The sequence below is a fragment of the Mobula hypostoma genome, chromosome 2, assembly GCF_963921235.1.
Source record: "Mobula hypostoma chromosome 2, sMobHyp1.1, whole genome shotgun sequence".
NCBI classification, from domain to species: Eukaryota; Metazoa; Chordata; class Chondrichthyes; order Myliobatiformes; family Myliobatidae; genus Mobula; species Mobula hypostoma.
Window position 1 is genome coordinate 119,125,971 of NC_086098.1, and position 18,000 is coordinate 119,143,970.

At 42.1% G+C, this 18,000-nt stretch overlaps 1 protein-coding gene across 1 annotated transcript in view; it reads left to right on the forward strand.

Annotated features, from left to right (window-relative positions):
- LOC134342423 (dynein axonemal heavy chain 8-like) overlaps positions 1 to 18,000 on the forward strand; it is a 317,468-nt gene that overhangs the window by 111,401 nt on the left and 188,067 nt on the right. The window contains exons 27-29 of the mRNA XM_063040531.1: positions 4,728 to 4,862; positions 9,297 to 9,419; positions 11,069 to 11,282. Of these exons, the coding sequence (XP_062896601.1) occupies positions 4,728 to 4,862; positions 9,297 to 9,419; positions 11,069 to 11,282 (472 nt within the window). The remainder of the gene's footprint in view (positions 1 to 4,727; positions 4,863 to 9,296; positions 9,420 to 11,068; positions 11,283 to 18,000) is intronic.

Here is an 18,000-nt window from a genome sequence, read left to right on the forward strand (position 1 = left end):
AGTTAGGCCACATTCGGAGTATTGCAAACATGAGGAAATCTGCAGATGCTGGAAATTCAAGCAACACACACAAAAAACGCTGGTGAACGCAGCAGGCCAAGCAGCATCTATAGGAAGAGGTACAGTGGACGTTTCGGGCCGAGACCCTTTGTCAGGACTAACTGAAAGAAGTAAGAGATTTGAAAGTGGGAGGGGAAGAGGGAGATCCGAAATGATAGGAGAAGACAGGAGGGGGAGGGATGGAGCCAAGAGCTGGAAAGTTTGATTGGCAAAAGGGATATGAGGCAGGAGAAGGGAGAGGATCATGGGACGGGAGGCCTAGGGAGAAAGAAAGGGGGGGAACCCAGAGGATGGGCAAGGAGTTATAGTGAGAGGGATAGAGGGAGAAAAAAAGAGATTAAAAAAGGGGTAAGTAAGTACGTAAATAAATAAATAAATAAGGGATGGGGTACGAAGGGGAGGTGGGGCATTAACGGAAGTTAGAGAAGTCAATGTTCATGCCATCAGGTTGGAGGCTACCCAGACGGAATATGAGGTGTTGTTCCTCCAACCTGAGTGTGGCTTCATCTTGACAGTAGAGGAGGCCGTGGATAGATATGTCAGAATGGGAATGGGACGTGGAATTAAAATGTGTGGCCACTGGGAGATCCTGCTTTCTCTGGCAGACAGAGTGTAGGTGTTCAGCGAAACGGTCTCCCAGCCTGCGTCGGGTCTCGCCAATATATAGAAGGCTGCATTGGGAGCACCGGATGCAGTATATTACCCCAGCCGACTCACAGGTGAGGTGTTGCCTCACCTGGAAGGACTGTTTGGGGCCCTAAATGGTGGTAAGGGAGGATGTGTAAGGGCATGTGTAGCACTTGTTCCACTTACAAGGATAAGTGCAGGGAGGGAGATCGGTGGGAAGGGATGGGAGGGGACGAATGGACAAGGGAATCACCTAGGGAGCAATCCCTGCGGAAAACAGAGAGAAGGGGGGGAGGGAAAGATGTGCTTGGTGGTGGGATCCCGTTGGAGGTGGCAGAAGTTATGGAGAATTATATGTTGGACCTGGAGGCTGGTGGGGTGGTAGGTGAGGACAAGGGATCCCTATTCCTAGTGAGGTGGTGGGAGGATGGGGTGAGAGCAGATGTGCGTGAAATGGGAGAGATGCGTTTGAGAGCAGAGTTGATGGTGGAGGAAGGGAAGCCCCTTTCTTTAAAAAAAAGAGAACATCTCCCTCGTCCTGGAATGAAAAGCCTCATCCTGAGAGCAGATGTGGCGGAGACGGAGGAATTGCGAGAAGGGGATGGCATTTTTGCAAGAGACAGGGTGGGAAGAGGAATAGTCCAGGTAGCTGTGAGAGTCCATAGGCTTATAGTAGACATCAGTGGATAAGCTGTCTCCAGAGATACAGACAGAGAGATCTAGAAAGGGGAGGGAGGTGTCAGAAATGGACCAAGTAAACTTGAGGGCAGGGTGAAAGTTGGAGGCAAAGTTACTGAAGTCAACGAGCTCAACATGCGTGCAGCAAGCAGCGCCAATGCAGTCGTCGATGTAGTGAAGGAAAAGTGAGGGACAAATACCAGTATAGGCTTGGAACATGGATTGTTCCACACAGTTCTGGTCGCCCCATTATAGGAAGGATGTCAAGGTTTTGGAGAGGGTGCAGAAAAGGCTTTTCAGGATGCTGCCTGAATTAGAGAGTGTTATGTTTGTTCCTGATAAAAGACAAACTTAGTGTGCTTAAAAACAAATACATCTTTACTTGGGACACTCCAGCTATGACCTCCGTTCAACACAAGCTTGTGCTCCAATGTCACTCTGGTTCTGGGTGAACCACCCGCATTGCCCACTGGGAACAGAAATGCTTTATTATGTACACACGTAAAACACAGAGGGCATGTGCTGTAACAAGAGGTTGAACAAACTTGAGTTGTTTTCTCTGGAGTGGCTGAGACTGACGGGAGATCTGATAGTAGTTTATAAGATTATGAGAGGCATAGATCAAGTGGAGGGGCAGTATCCTTTTCTCAGGATTGAAATGTCTAATACCAGAGGGCATGCATTTAAGGTGAGGGGGGATAATTTCAAAGAAGATGTGAGGGGCAGTTTTTTTATATAAAGATTGGTTGGCGCCTGGAATGCACTGCCTGGGGTGGTGATGGAGGCTGATACTTTGGCAACTTTTAAAAGATTTCAGATAGGCACATGAATGTGAGGAAAGAGGAAGGATATGGATATTGTGCAACAGAAGAGATTAGTTTAGTTAGCCATTTGATTAATAATTTAATTGGTTTGGCACAACATTGTAGGCTGAAGGGCCTGTTCCTGTGCTGGACTGTTCTGTGTTCTGTTTATATGTCCATCTAACCCATCCGTTTATATCTTCTTGCAATAGAATTTAACAAATCTTAATTGTTCCTCCTATCTTTAAGCATATCACATGAATTGTTCCCTCTTCATTTAAGACCATCACATTTGTATGTAATATGGATAGCAAAAGGCCTGCAGTAAGCATTGCAGAATCACACTTCATGTAATCCATGACTCACAAAATCACCAGTTAAGCATTATCCTTTGTTTTCAGCTATCTTGGTAGGTGCCACCAAGATTGGGGGTGTAGTGGACAGCGAAGAAGGCTATGGTGGTTTACAGTGGGATCTGGACCAGCTAGAAAAATGGGCTGGGAAATAGCAGATGGAATTTAATTCAGACAAGTACAAGGTGTTGCATTTTGGTAGGACCAACCACAGTAGGTCTAACCCACTGAACAGTAGAGCACTGAGGAGTGCGGTAGAACAAAGGGGTCTGGGAATACAGGTCCATAATTTGTTGAAAGTGGCGTCACAGATAGATAGGGTCGTAAGAAATGCTTTTGGCGCATTGGCCTTCATAAATCAATGTATTGAGTACAGGAGATGGGACATTATGTTGAAGTTGTATAAGACGATGGTGAGGCCTAATTTGGAGTACTATGTGCAGTTTAGGTCACCTACCTACAGGAAGGATGTAAATAAGATTGAAAGAGTACAGAGAAAATTTACAAGGATGTTGCCAGGTCTAGAGCACCTGAAGTTATAAGGAAAGATTGAATAGATTAGGACTTTATTCTTTGGAACACAGAAGATTGAGAGGAGAATTGATAGAGGTATACAAAAATGTATAGATAGGGTAAAAGCAAGCAGGCATTTTCTAATGAGGTTGGATGGGACTACAGCTAGAGGTCATGGGTTAAGAGTGAAAAGTTTAAGGGGAACATGAGGTGAAACTTGTTCATTCAGATGGTCGTGAGAGTGTGGAACGAGCTGGCAGTATAAATAGTGCGTGCAAGCTTGATTACAACATTTAAGAGAAGTTTGGATAGTTACATGCGTAGGGAAATTCCAGGCTGTTTTTAGAGTAGGTTACATGGTTGGCATAACATTGTGGGCTGAAGGGCCTGTAATGTGCTGTAGATTTCTATGTTCTGTGTACATGGATGGCAGAGGTATGGAGGACTATGGTCCCAGTGCAAGTTGGTGGGAGTAGGCAGTTTAAATGGTTTTGGTTTGGACTAGATGGGCCAAAGGGACTGTTTCTGTGCTGTACTTTCTGTGACTATAATTGAGTCCTGTTTGGTCTTTTTCTTCCTTAATTAGTCATTTGGGACTTGCTAAATAAAAGTAATGCCTCCAAAGCTAAACTGCCATGGATGTTGAGGAATATACGCAGAAGACAACGCAGAAAATAAACCCTAGAGCAGTGGACCCCAACCTCCGGTTTGCGAAGCATGCAGTGGTGCAGTGGTAGCTGGGACGCACCCAGCACACCTTTAAGAAAAAAGCCAGAATAAACAAGTTAATTAATTAGGTGCCGCCCGGGGGGTACCACTGCACCCCTACATGCTTCGCGGCCCGGTATCGGTCCACGGCCCAGAGGCTGGGGACCACTGCCCTAGAGAGTTTGGCATTGTAGAAAGTAATCCTTAGCAGACCATATGTAGACTTCACACGTGCAAGATCTGGCTTCCCATATCAGTCTGTAATACAAAGTACCAGTGTAAGATATGTAACTGAAGAATCCGATACACTCTGCTATTAGATGGTCACCCCTCCAAGCAGAGGAAATACAGACAACAAGTTTTAGGTTATATGACCATTAGTTTTGATTTTTTATTTCCTTCTCACCTTCCATGATGCATGTTTTATTTAACTTTTATTTTGCTTAAAGTACCCTTACCTTTTTCCTCCATGGTTTATCAAATGAAGATTATTTAGTAAATACATTTATATATTCCTGTCAGCAAGTTTAAAACAATGCATCTTAACTAGCGTTAAGCATAGACACATTGTAAATACTTACTGCCTTTAGGGATGTAGAAATCACCGTAAGTACTAGAGGTGCCTAACAACCTCTTACCCCTCTGTTTTGAGTTTCCTAGCTGAACAAATTCCCAACGTTAGCATTCACTCTGTGCCACTGCTTTCTAAGTTAATATGAATACTTAAACATTATGGGAAGTGCTTCCTTAAATCTCAACAATTTAAATAATTGAAGTGTAAATATTTGGAGTGTACTGAATGGAAAATGAGAGTATTACATCTTAATTCTGCAAAACCACCAGCAGGTAAAAATCATCTTTGGGAAGGTAATGCAGCTTTTTATCAACCTGGCTTGCCAGTGAAACTCTGTTTTTAAAAGCAAAATAATGTGGGAAATACTGCTGGCAAATGAATTTTCTGGTTTGTTTTTGCAAACTCTGACAGGCAATACTTCTGACTGGGGAACAAGGAACTGCAAAAACAGTCATGATTAAAGGTTATTTGAAGAAGTATGACCCAGAGGAACATCTGTCCAAATGTCTGAATTTCTCTTCTGCCACAGAGCCCTACATGTTCCAGGTAACATACAATTTAATAATAGGAATTACTAGTGAGCCCAATAGACCCAGAGCCTGTAAATAACTGTAAGGTATCTCCTTTTCTTCATCTTCAGTGCCTAAAGTATAGTGCCTGGATTTCAGCGTAATACTTCAATTTGTAACCAGCAACTTATCAAGATTCAGCCAAGTTTTCTTTATTTTATATGCAATAGCTAAGTGTTTTTTTGGTGCTAGGAAAGTTGTATTAAATACTTGGAGCAAATCGGTCCAGGTATGTTAGTTTTTGGAGAGCGTGACACCTCCAATTTTTATTGTGCTTGAGCAAAAAAACTGTGTAAAATAAAATAGGCGTACCATCACAGAGCAAGATTAAAGATTGGGCAGGTTGCAGTTCTGAGATCATAGCACAGGGAGATAAGAATGGGAAGAAGAGGATAATTATGGATAATTATTTTGGATGAGATTGAGACCTCGAGAGGAAGTGGACAATCATGGTGTGGTTCCAGGTGATGTCTTTTGCTGATCATTTGTGGTTGTGGTTGAAGTCAGAGGTGACAACACAAATAGATGAAGGTAGAGCAGTGGATGTGGTGTATATGGATTTTAGTAAGATGTTTGACAAGTCATCCCATTGCAGGCTCATTCAAAAATTCATGAGACATGGAATATATGGAATCTTGGCTGCATTGATTCGGAATAAGCTTGCTACAGAAGACTTGAATGAGAAAGTGGAAGAGTTTTGGAATTGGACTGGGTTTAATGTTGTCACATGTACTGAGGAAGAGTGAAAAGCTTGTCTTGAATACTGTTTATACAGATCAATTAATTACAAAGTGCATTAAAGTCATACAAGGTAAAGCAATACATTGCGCAGAATAACAGCTGCAGAGAAAGTGCAGTGCAGGTAGACAACAGGTCATAACAAGGTAGACTGGGAGATCAAGAGTTCATTTTATCAGACAAGGGAACTATTCTGATAGCCTTGTAACAACAGGATAAAAGCTGTCCTTGAGCCTAGTGGTCTGTGTTTTCAGGCTTTTGTATGTTATGTCTGATATGAGAGGGTAGAAAAAGAGAATGTCTGGGATCAGCAGAGTCTTGACAGCTTTACTAAGGCAGCGAGAATTGTAGACAGAGCCCTTGGAGGAGAGTTTGGTTTCCATAATGTGCCCACAACTCTGCAGTTTCTTGCACTCATTGGCAGAGCAGTTTCCTTACCAAGCTGTGTTGCTTCCAGATAAGATATTTCTCCATGCTACATCAATAGCATTTGGTAAAGATGGACAGGGACATGCCAAATTTCACCAGCCTCTAGAAGAAGTAGAGGCATCAGTGAATTTTTTTTATGGCCAAATCTACGTGTTTGGTCCATGACAAGTATTGGTGATGTTCACTTGGAGGCACATGAAGCTCTCTTCCTTGTTGAGCTCAGCAGCCCTGACATTGATAGTTGTACGTACATTGTTCTGCCTTCCTGAAATCAATGACCAGCTCTTTTGTTTGAGAAAGGTTGTTGTCATGACACCATAAGCTCTCTTTCTTTCTATACTCTGACTTGTTATTTGTGATACAGCTTAGTGCGGTGATATCATTTGCAAACTTGTAAATGGAGTTGGAGCAATCACAAAATAATACCTGTATTTTCATACAAAAGTCTAATATCTATAATAAATGATTGGTAATGCATTTTGGATCCTGGTTATTAATATTTTTTATACTCAATTTGATTGAATACAGATGGAAGAAATGCTTGAAGATAATCTAGTGACAACATATTCTTGAATCCAAGAATAAATTATTTCAAGGGCTGTAAGCTTTAAATTAAGCAAACAGTACTGAAAAGCTAAGAATTCAGGCAGCAGCTGTGGATAAGAAGGTAGTGAATCTTGTTAATTCACTATTAAAACAGGAAGTCGCACAGGTATAAAATTATTTTTTAAGTAAGGGAAAAAGCTAGAGGAGATCTGGACAAAGCAAGTATTGTTCCATGTCGAGCACAAAGAGACAGGGATTGATTGGATTTGCACAGTTCCTACTGTCACAGATTTGTTTTTGGGGAATGAATAGAGTTGAAAGAGCATTGTTCAAAGTGAGAACAAGTTCAGCCTGATGAGGATAGTTTGTGGTTGAGTAATTGGTTTACTATTGTCGCATGTAGCTTATACAGTGAAAAATTTTACTGCATTTTACATCCATGCAGATAATTTCAAAACATAAGTACACTGAGGTACTACAAAGGGAAAGCAACAGCAGAATGCTAACCAGAGACAATAAGATGCAAGGGTCACCGCAAGGTAGATTGAGAAGTCAAGTGTCCATCTTTATCATGCAAAAGTTCAATCAAGAGTCCTGTAACTGTCAGATAAAAGCTGTCTTTGAGCTTGGTGTATGCTTACAAACTTTTCAAGCTGCGCAGTAGAAGGGGAAGAAGAAAGAATGACCAGGGTGGGAGAAGTCTTTGATTGTGTAGGCTTTTTTACTGGTGCTGCAAGATGTGTGAAGAGTCAATGGAAGGGAAGCTGTTTTTGTGATTGATGAACTATGTCTGCAACTTTCTGCAGTACCTTGCAGTTTGCGGAAGATTTCACAACTTTCCAATAAAATGGCGGCATGCTAGATCGCAGCAGACTCTCTGAGTCTAGCAAATGTGTGTCTTAAATGCTTTTCTTGTGATTGCAAGACTCTGATGGACATTGGTAATACAAATTACTACAAGTCTGGTTCACTTGGTGAAAGAGCTGCTTAGCCTTGGTTGTTGTGTAGACCAGGTCCTCATGCCACGGTAGAGTCTGTTACACCCATCCACGAGGGGAGGCGCCGGAAGCGGTGTGGGATCCATGCTGGATTGGGGCATGCAAATGCAGGCTGGCTTTCCCATCTGTGCTGCTTTACAGTGTTCAATCTCGAGAAGACAAGCTGCATTGCTTTCATCTGCAGCTGACCCAGCACGAGATGAGGAACTGCTGTATGCTTGTTCTTGCAGAAATGTGGCTTCAAGACAGTATCCCATGTACCATCAGTCTTCAGGCCATACCACTTAGGGACGTGCTAGTACTAATTTTGGCCTACATGTAGTGTCGTTACTATACTGTATGCACTGTGTGTGGTGTGTGATTCTATGTACTGTGTTTTGTACCTTGATCCCAGAGGAATGCTGTTTCATTTAGCTGTATACATGTGTATGCTTGAATGACAATTAACCTTCAGTTTAGACTTGAACTTGACCAGTTGCCATACCAGGCCATGATGCATCTAAATAGGATGCTTCCTATTGTGCACTGATAAAAATCGGTGACATGCTGAATTTCCTCAGCCTTCTAAAGAAGTAGTACTGGTGTGCTTTCTCTGTCATAGTCTCTATATCGTTGGGCCAGTGTCAGCTATTGGTTTATATTTACAACTAGGGACTTGAAGATTTAATCTTCTCTATCTCTGCCCACCACTTCTTGAATTCAATGGCCAGTTCTTTTGTTTTGCTGAAATCGAGGGTAAGTTTGTTGTTTTGGCGCCATGCTATTAGGCTCTCTATCTCCTTACTATACTCTCTGTTAGCACAATTTAAGATCCAGCCTGCTATAGTGGTACATCTATGATGGGCTAGGGGAGGATGTGGCCTTGGAGGACACCAGTGTTGAGCATAATCCTGGTGGAGGGGCTGCTGCCTATCCTTACTGATTACAGTCTGTTGGCTAGGAAGCCAAGGATCCAGTTGCAGAGGGAGGTGTAGACTCCGAAGTTCAAGAGTTTGGAAATTAATTTGGAGTGAGATTGGACTGATTTAAATTCCAGGAAGCATCAAAGAATCCTCAGACCTTGAAGGATGGAAGTTGGGAATGTGAGAATAAAGTTATATTGGATATCCACAGTGAAAATTAGCCACTTAGGGTCAGGAAAGTACAAATTATTAAAGGAGGATATCTCAAGTTTTGCAGATGTAATGAATGGAAATGAAACAAGAGGAAAGAAATAAGAGTCAAATTCAGAAGAAGTGTTCCATGAAATAGCAATACATTGAAATGATGGGTCCATGGGAATAATCCTGCTTATATCTTAGTGAGAAGGTAGAAGCACAGTGAATTTTTGGGGAAACTGTGAGGTTGGAGTCCGAAAAGGGAGGTCTTCAGAAGAGAAGTCATCAGGAAACATCTGGCAGACAATAGTTGGATATTTGAAAATGGATACATTGCCCTAAGGAAATACGAACAGATGAAAGAGTTGGCATTTACAGTGTTGCCTGACCTGCTGAGAATTTCCAGTGATTGCTATCCTTGAGCAGTACCGTGAAGCCTGTGACATTTGGAAGAGTGCGAAAACTACCCGTATGGTACAATAGAATAGCATTGAATTGTTTTATCAGGTTACTCATTTTGTGTACTTTGCAGATAGACTCTATGTGTGAGTATGATATAATAATTTGGTGACTTTGTCTCAATTATATGCATTATCTTTATAGAGAACTATTGAAAGTTATGTGGAAAAACGAGTGGGAAGTACCTGTGGACCTCCTGGTGGACGGAAAATGACAATATTCGTTGATGATATCAACATGCCAGTTATCAATGAGTGGGGAGATCAGGTAAAATATTCTTTGACTGCATATCATGTATCTCATGCAAACTACAATCCCATTCCCTCCTTGCTTCAGCAAGAACAGAGTTTCCCTGGTCCTTACCTTTCATCTCACCTGCCTCAGATTTACAGTTTTCAGTTCCAGCGTCCACAGCAGTTTCCAATACCAGTTACATAAATCTTCTCTCCTTTCACCATATGGAAGTAATCACTCTCTTTCCCCACTTTGCTTTTTCAACTCCTTCCCCTGCACCACCGTTCCACCCCTCCACCCCCTGCCACCTCCCGCCCCCCTCCCCCAATCTTATTGCACTTTTTCACACAGGAAATGAAACATTTGTCTCTTTACCCACCATTCTGGGATTCAAGCAGTCCTTCCATGTAAAGCAGCAAGATACGTGCACTTTGTTTCTGTCAAGTGTGCTTCATTTAGTAATCACAATGTGATAGCCCCTCCTGATGTTTGTCCATCGTCGTCGATGAAGCCTTCGACACCATTTAATGGTGATGGTGTCAAGACTAGCACTTGATTTGAGGGAGAGTTGCGCAGCATCAGCCTCACTCTCTCTTCCCAATTCTCATCTGGATCCAGTGGCAAGACAAGAGTCAAGATGGCTGGAGATGGGACTAGGCGCAGTGGATGATCAAAACGCCTTCTGTGTCTAGTCATGCTGTACATGTTCCATGATGCTTGCAGAGACCGCCTTCTTGATTGTTGGACCTTCCACTGGTCTCGTCTGCTCAATCCACCGGAGTCTGTGTCTGTCTTCACATGCTGGGATAGACAACTCCCTATCTCACCGAGGGTTTGAGACCCATCGTCTACCCTCACCTGGTTTAGCCGGCTTGTTGAAGCCATTGCCTGGGGTGTGGCCGCTGTCGCATGCAAACAGCTACGGGGAGCCACAGGTAAGAGCTGAGTGCCAGGTGGGGTCCAAAGGTGGGCTAACCACCTTGAAAAGGACGCAACATGTTCCCCCACCAGAGGCGCTACCCCTCCCTGACATCCCCTCCACTGGAGAAGCCAAATACAAATTGGGTGATAGATTTGTAAAGTGCTTTCTGCACTGTTACAAGGCCCAAAGCAAGTTTTTGCACAGCATGTCATCTTATGTCTTGGCACTTGGTAGCCTTCAGAGTCCTATATTGAATTCTTCAACTTTAGATAACTTACTCTTCCTTACTGTCTGCATCAGAACTGGTCATTTCTGCCAGTCATTATTTTTGCTCGACTTTTCTTTTCCAATTCATCTAGTCTCACCTGCCAGGCATGTCTTGGAGCCTTGCTATGAACAATACATTACAGAGATAAAGTAGTCTAACTAACTATTAATTCACTTGTTATTGCCTTGTCAACCATGTTCCCTTTTTACTCACCGTCCATCCCCCGCTTCTCTGCTACACTGATTTGATTTTCTTTCTTTCCCAGACCTGACAGAGTGTCCCCAGCCTGAATGACTAACTGTAACTCTTTCCACAGATGCTGTCTGACCCGTCAATTGTGTCCAATATTTTCTATATTCAAATGGGACAATGTTGTTTATTGAATGAATGAGCTCGGTGCAAAGTAACCTTAGTCAATTTTTCATGATTAAGTGCTGTACGTTGAAACTTTTAGATGATTTTAAGAAGTTAACTTAAGTATCTTTTTTTCAGATTACTAATGAAATAGTTCGTCAGATGGTGGAAATGCAAGGAATGTATAACTTAGACAAACCAGGAGACTTTACTAAAATTGTTGATGTGCAATTAATGGCTGCAATGATTCATCCAGGAGGCGGACGCAATGACATTCCTCAGCGGCTAAAGCGGCAGTTCACGATCTTCAACTGTACACTCCCGACTAACTCTTCCATTGATAAAATCTTTGGTAAGCTCTGTCTAGTTTCTACAAGATCCCTATTTTTGAGCAGTCAATGCCACTGTCATTCTGATGTATGTTGAGCTCATCAACGTTCTGTGCTATTAATCTTATTGACATCTGGAACCTGTATTCTGGCAGGAAATTTCATTTATTAATGGGTTGAAAAAGCAGTTAACCCAAATTGCACTTGCAGCAGGAGACCTAGTTAACTTTATTCATATGACTTACACCTGGTGCATCCATCTGCAGCTCCTTGCAAACCATGTTAGAGAACTGGAGCTGAAGCTGGATCAACTTCAGTTCATACGAGAGAATAACGAGGTGATAGATGGGAGCTACAGAAAGCTAGTCACCCCTGAGTTGCAGGTGGCAAGTAGCTGTTGGCAGGAGGAGTGAGCCACTGGGGCAAAGCCACAGAAACCAGGTCTCTGGCACTGACTCTAGCTCTGTGGCTCAGAAGGGAAGGGGAAGTAGAGGGGTGCAGTAGTGATAGAGGATTCCATAGTTGGAGGAGCAGACAGAAAATGCTGTGGATGTGAAAGAGACATGCAGATGGAGTGTTGCCTCCCAGTTGCCAGGGTCAGGCATGTCTTGGATTGGGTCCACGTAGTTCAAAAGGGGGAAGGTGAAAAGCCAGAATTCGTGGTACACATTTGTACCAATGACATAAGCGGGAAAAGGGATGAGGTCCTGTAGAGAGAATATAGTGAATTAGGTAGAAAGCTGAAAAGCAGGACCTTTAGAGTAGTAATCTCTGGATTGCTGTCTGTGCCATGCACCAGTGAAGGTTAGAATAAGATGATTTGGCAGGTGAATGCGTGGCTGAGGAATTGGTGCAGGGGGGGAGGGGTTTCAGATTTCTGTATTATTGGGGTCCCTTCTGGGAAAGGTATGACCAGTACAAAAAAGATGTGTTACACCTCAACTCAAGGCTGTCCTTGGAGGCAGGTTTGCTAGAGCAATTGGGAGTGTTTAAATTAATTTGCCAGGGGGATGGGAACCAGCATGGTAGATCAGAGGATGGGGCAGTTGGTATTCAAGTAAATGCAGTGTGTGTGAGACTGTAAGGAAGGTTAGGCAGATGACAGGACAAAATTGCAGTTAGTGGGATGGTTTGAAGAGTGTCTTTAAACTAAATAGTAGGTTCGACAGTTTGGAAAGTAAGGATAATGTAAAAGGGATGAAGAGTGCAGGGGAGATTACAAAAGTCTCCAGAATAAATGAAAAAACAAAACATTTAGGAAGGGTTATGAATTTAACTTCTTGTAACATGGGGGAAAATTGAAAAGGGTGAAAAGGTTGAAAACTTTCTTAGAAAAGTTGCGAAGATTCAGCATGTCATCTAAAACTTTGACAAACTTCTTTAGATGTGTGGTGGAGAGTATATAACTGGTTGCATCACAGCCTGGTATGGAAACACCAATGCTCTTAAATGGAAAACCTTACAAAAATTTGTAGATATGACCCAGTCTATCACAGGTGAAGCCCTCCCCATCACTGAGCATATCCACATGGACTGCTGTCACAGGAAAGCAGCAACCACTATCAGCAACCCCCACCATCCAGGCCATGCTCCCTTCTTACTGCTGACATCTGCAACAAGGTACAGGAGTCTCAGGATCCACACCTTTAGGTTCAGGAACAGTTATTGTTCCTCAACCATCAGGCTCTCGAACCAGCGGGCATAACTTCACTCAACTCCGCTTGCCCTTCACTGAACTGTTCCCACAACCCAAGAACTTTTAATGTTCTCAATGTTTATTGCTTATTTATTTTTTTATGATTCTTTTTCTTATTCTTGTGTTTGCACAGTTTGTTGTCGTTTTGCACATTGGTTGTTTATCAGTCTTGTTGGGTGTGGTCTTTCATTAATTCTATTGTTTTTCTTCTATTGACTGTGAATGCCCACAAGAAAATGAATCTCAGTGTTGTACATAGTGACCTTTATGTATTGTGATAATAAATTTACTTTGAACTTTGATGAATACAGGGCTGAAGGTGTTATATTTGAATGCATACAATACACTGAATAAGGTAGATGGTTTTGTAGTGCAGTTAGAGATTGGCAGATGTGACTTTGTGGGCATCTCACGTGGCTGGAAGAAGATTGTTGTTTGGAGCTTAACATCCAAGAATACACATTGTATCAAAAGATCAGGCAGCTAGGCAGAGGGTGTGGGGTGACTCTGTTGGTAAAAAATGAAATCAAATCCTTCGAAAGTGATGACAGAGGATCAGAAGATGTAAAATCCTTGTGGGTAGAGGCAAGAAACTGCAAATGTAAAAAGATTCTGATGGGAGTTGCATATAGGCCTCTGAACAATAGCTGGGATGTGGAGTACAACTTGCAACGGAAGCTAGAAATGGCATGTAGAAAGGGCGATGTAACAATAATCCTGGGGGATTTCAATATGCAGGTAGATTGAGAAAATCAGGTTGGTGCTGGATCCCAAGAGAAGGAATTTATAAAATGTGTACGTGATGGTTTTTTCGAGCAGCTTGTGGTTGACCCCACTAGAGGAAAGGCAATTCTGGATTGGGCCATGTGTAATGAACCAGATTTGATTGGGGAGCTTAAGGTAAAGGAGTCCTTATTGTGGCCCTGATCATAACATTGATAGAATTCACTCTACAGTTTGATATAGAGAAGCTAGAATCATATATATCAGTATTACAGTGGAGTAAAGGGAAATACACAGGTATGAGAGAAGAGCTGGCCAAAGTTGATTGGAAGGGGACACTAACAGGAATGGCTGCAATTTCTGGAAACAATTTGGAAGGCTCATGATAGTTACATCCCAAAGATAAAGAAGTATTCTAAAGGGAGGATGAGGCAATGGTGGCTGATGAGAAGTCAAAGACAGCATAAAAGTAAAAGAGAGGGCATATAATAGAGCAAATATTAGTGGGAAGCAAGAGGATTGGGAAGCTTTTATAAACCTGTAGAAGGCAACTAAAAAGCAATAAAGAGTGAGAGATGAAATATGAAAGTAAGCTGGCCAACAATGCAAAAGTGGCTATCAAAAGTTTTTTCAGTTATATAGAGAGTAAAAGAGAGGTGAGAGTGTATAGCAGACCGCTGGAAAGTGACGCTGGGATGGTGGTACTGGAGGCAAGGAAATGGTGGTCAAATGCAATGCGTATCAGTCTTTACCATTAAATACACCAGCGGTATGCCAGAAATTTGACAGCTTCAGGGGGCAGAAGTGTGAGTGATATTATTAAGGAGAAAGTGCTTGGAAAGCTGAAGAGTCTGTAGGTAAATAAGTCACCTGGATCAGATGGACTACACCCCAGGGCTCAGAAAGAGGTAGCTGAAGAAATTGTGCAGGTATTAGTAGTGATCATTCAAGAATCACTAGATTCTGGAATGGTTCCAAAGGACTGGAAGATTGCAAAAGTCACTCTGCTCTTTAAGAAGGGTGGGAGGCAAAAGACAGGAAATTATAGGCCAGTTAGCCTGACTTCAGTGGTTGGTAAGATTTTGGAGTCCATTATTAAGGATGAGGTTTCAGGGTACTTGGAGGCACTTGATAAAATAGGCTGAAGTCAGCATTGTTCCCTTGAGGGGAAATCTTGCCTGACAAATCTGTTGGAAGTTTTTCAGGCAATATCAGTCAGAATAGAGTCAGTCCATGCTGTTTACTTGAGTTTTCAGAAAGCTTTTGACAAAGTACTGCACATGAAGCTGCAAAACAAGATAAGAACCCATGGTATTACAGGCCAAGTTTGTGGATGATATGAAGATAAGTGGAGGGGCAGGAAGTGTTGAAGAAACAGGGCATCTGTAGAAGAACTTGGACAGATTGGGAGAATGGGCAAAGAAATGGCAGATGAAATACAGTTTAGGAAGTATATGGTCGTGAAATAAAGGTGCAACTATTTTCTAAATGGGGAGCAAATTCAGAACTCAGAGGTGTAAAGGGACTTGGGAGTCCCCATGAGGATTCCCTTAGGGTTACTTTGCAGGTTGAGGTGGTGGTAAGGAAGACAAATGCATTATTATCATTTATTTTGCGAAGACCAGAAGGTAGAACCAAGGATGTAATGCTGAGGCTTTATAAAACATCAGTCAGATCTTACTTGGAGTATTGTGAGCAGTTTTGGTCTCCCTACCTAAGAAGGGATGTTCTGGCATTGAAGAGGGTCCAAAGGAGGTTTATAAGAATGATCCTGGGAATGAAAGGGTTAACGTATGAAGAGCATTTGATGGCTCTGGGCCTGTACTCACTGGAATTTAGAAGAATAAGCAGGGATCTCATTGAAACCTATTGAATATCGAAAGGAGAGAGTGGACATGGAGAGGATGTTTCTTATCATTGGGAAGTCTAGGACCAGAGGGCACAGCTTCGGAATACAGTACTATACAAGGATGTCCCTTTAAAACAAGATGAGGAGGAATTTCTTCAGCCAGAAAATTGGTGAATCCGTGGAATTCATTGCTGCAGAGGCTGTGCAGGACAAGTCATTCAATATACCTAAAGTGGATTGATAGGTTTTTGATTAGTCAAAGTGTCAAAGGTTACGGGCAGAAGACAGGGGAACATGGTTGAGACAAATAATATATCAGCTATGATGAAATGGCGGAGCAGATTCTATGGGCCTATATCTGCTCCTATGTCTTATGGTCTTATGGCTTTATTAGGTAAAAATAAGTGGTGTGGGATTTAGTTTAAGGCTAGTGTTAAACATTAGTTACTAACCTTTTTGTTTAGTTGCACAGCATATCTCCCAGAATAGAGAATTGTTTATGGAAGCTAAAGTTTAGAAGGTTGCTCAAGGAAGAGGTCTCCCACTCCTTTTAAAAATCTCCCATAAAGCCTTAAAATAAGCCATTAGGTGCTGAAGTCAGCATGGCATTCAGTTTTGATGCATTCCCCTTTATTGAAAATACTACAGTTAATAACTGCACTGTCATACATATAAAAATGTTGTTTTAGACAACAGAGCCACACCACTCCCTCTGCCTACCTGCCTATCCTTTTGATACTACGTATACCCTTGGATGTTAAGGTCCTAACTGTAATCTTCTTTCAGCCACAACTCAGTGATGCCTACAACATCATACCTGCCAATCTCTAACTGTGCTCCAACATCATCTACCTTATTCTGTATACCGCATGCATTCGAACCTAACACCTTCAGTCCTGTATTCATCACCCTTTTCAAACAGTAGCCAGGATGTGGGCTATAAATTACAGCAGGAGGCAGAAAATGTATGGCAAAAGGGCAATGTTACGATAGTCATGGGGGATTTGAATATACAGGTAGATTGGTAAATTCAAGTTGGTGCTAATTTTGGATCCCAAGAGAGAGAATTTGTAGAATGCTGATAAGATGACATTTTAGAGCAGCTTGTGGTTGAGCCCACTAGGGGATAGAGCTGTTCTGGATTAGGTGTTGTGCAATGAATTGGATTTGATTAGGAAGTTTAAAGTAGAGGAATCCTTGGGAGACAGTGATCATAATATAATCAAATTCACCCTGCAATTTGAGAGAGAAAAGCTAAAGTCAGATGTATCAGTATTTCAGTGGAGTAAAGGGGATTACAGATGCAGGAGAGAGGAGCTGGCCAAAGTTGATTAGAAGGGGACACTAGCAGACATGATGGCAGAGCAGCAATGGCTGCAGTTTCTGGGAGGCACAAGATAGATATATCATAAGGAAACTGTATTCTAAAGGCAAGGTGACACAACCATGGCTGACAAGGGAAGTCAAAGCCAACATAAAAGCAAAAGAGAGTGTGTATTATAGAGCAAAAATTAGTCAGAAGTTGGAGGATTGGGAAGCTTTTAAAAATCAACAAAATGCAACTAAAAAAGACATAAGGAGGAAAAAGACGAAATATGAAAGTAAACTGGCCAATAATATCAAAGAGAATACCAGAAGTTTTATCAGATATATAACGAGTAAAAGAGAGGCAGGAGTTGATATTGGACCACTGGAAATGACACTGGAGAGGTAGTAATGGGGGACAAGGAAATGGTGAATGAACTGAATAAGTATTTTGCATCGGTCTTTTCTGTGGAAGACACTAGCAGTATGCAGGAAGCTCAAGAGTGTCAGAGGGCAGAATCGAGTGCAGTTGGCAGAAGGTGATTGGGAAGCTGAAAGGTCTGAAGGTTGATAAGAATGGATTACACTTCAGGGTTCAGAAAGAGGTAGCTGAAAATACTGTGGAGGCATTCAACAATCACTAGATTCTGGCATAGTTGTGGGGGGACTGGAAAATTGTAACTATTTCTCCACTTTTGAAGAAGGGAGGGAAGCAGACAAAAGGAAATTATAGGCCAGTTAGCCTGACTTCAGTGGTTGGGAAGATATTAAGGATGAGGTTTCGGAGTATTTGGCAACTCATGGTAAAATAGGCCAAAGTCAGAAAGGTTTCCTTAAGGGAAAATCTTGCCTGACATATCTGATGGAATTCCTTGAGAAAATAAGAAGCAGAATAGACAAAGGAGAATCGGTGGATTTGTGTACTTGGATTTTTAGAAAGCCTTTTTCTAGGTGCTGCACATGAGGCTGCTTAACAAGTTAAGAGCCCATGGTATTACAGGAAAGGTAATAACATGGATAAAGCATTGGCTGATTGTCAGGAGGCCGATTGGAAATAAAGGGAGCCTTTTCTGATTGGCTGTCGATGACTAGTGGGGTTCCGTGGAGTTTGGTGTTGGGACTGCTTCTTTTTACATGGTATGTCAATGATTGGGATGATGGAATTGAT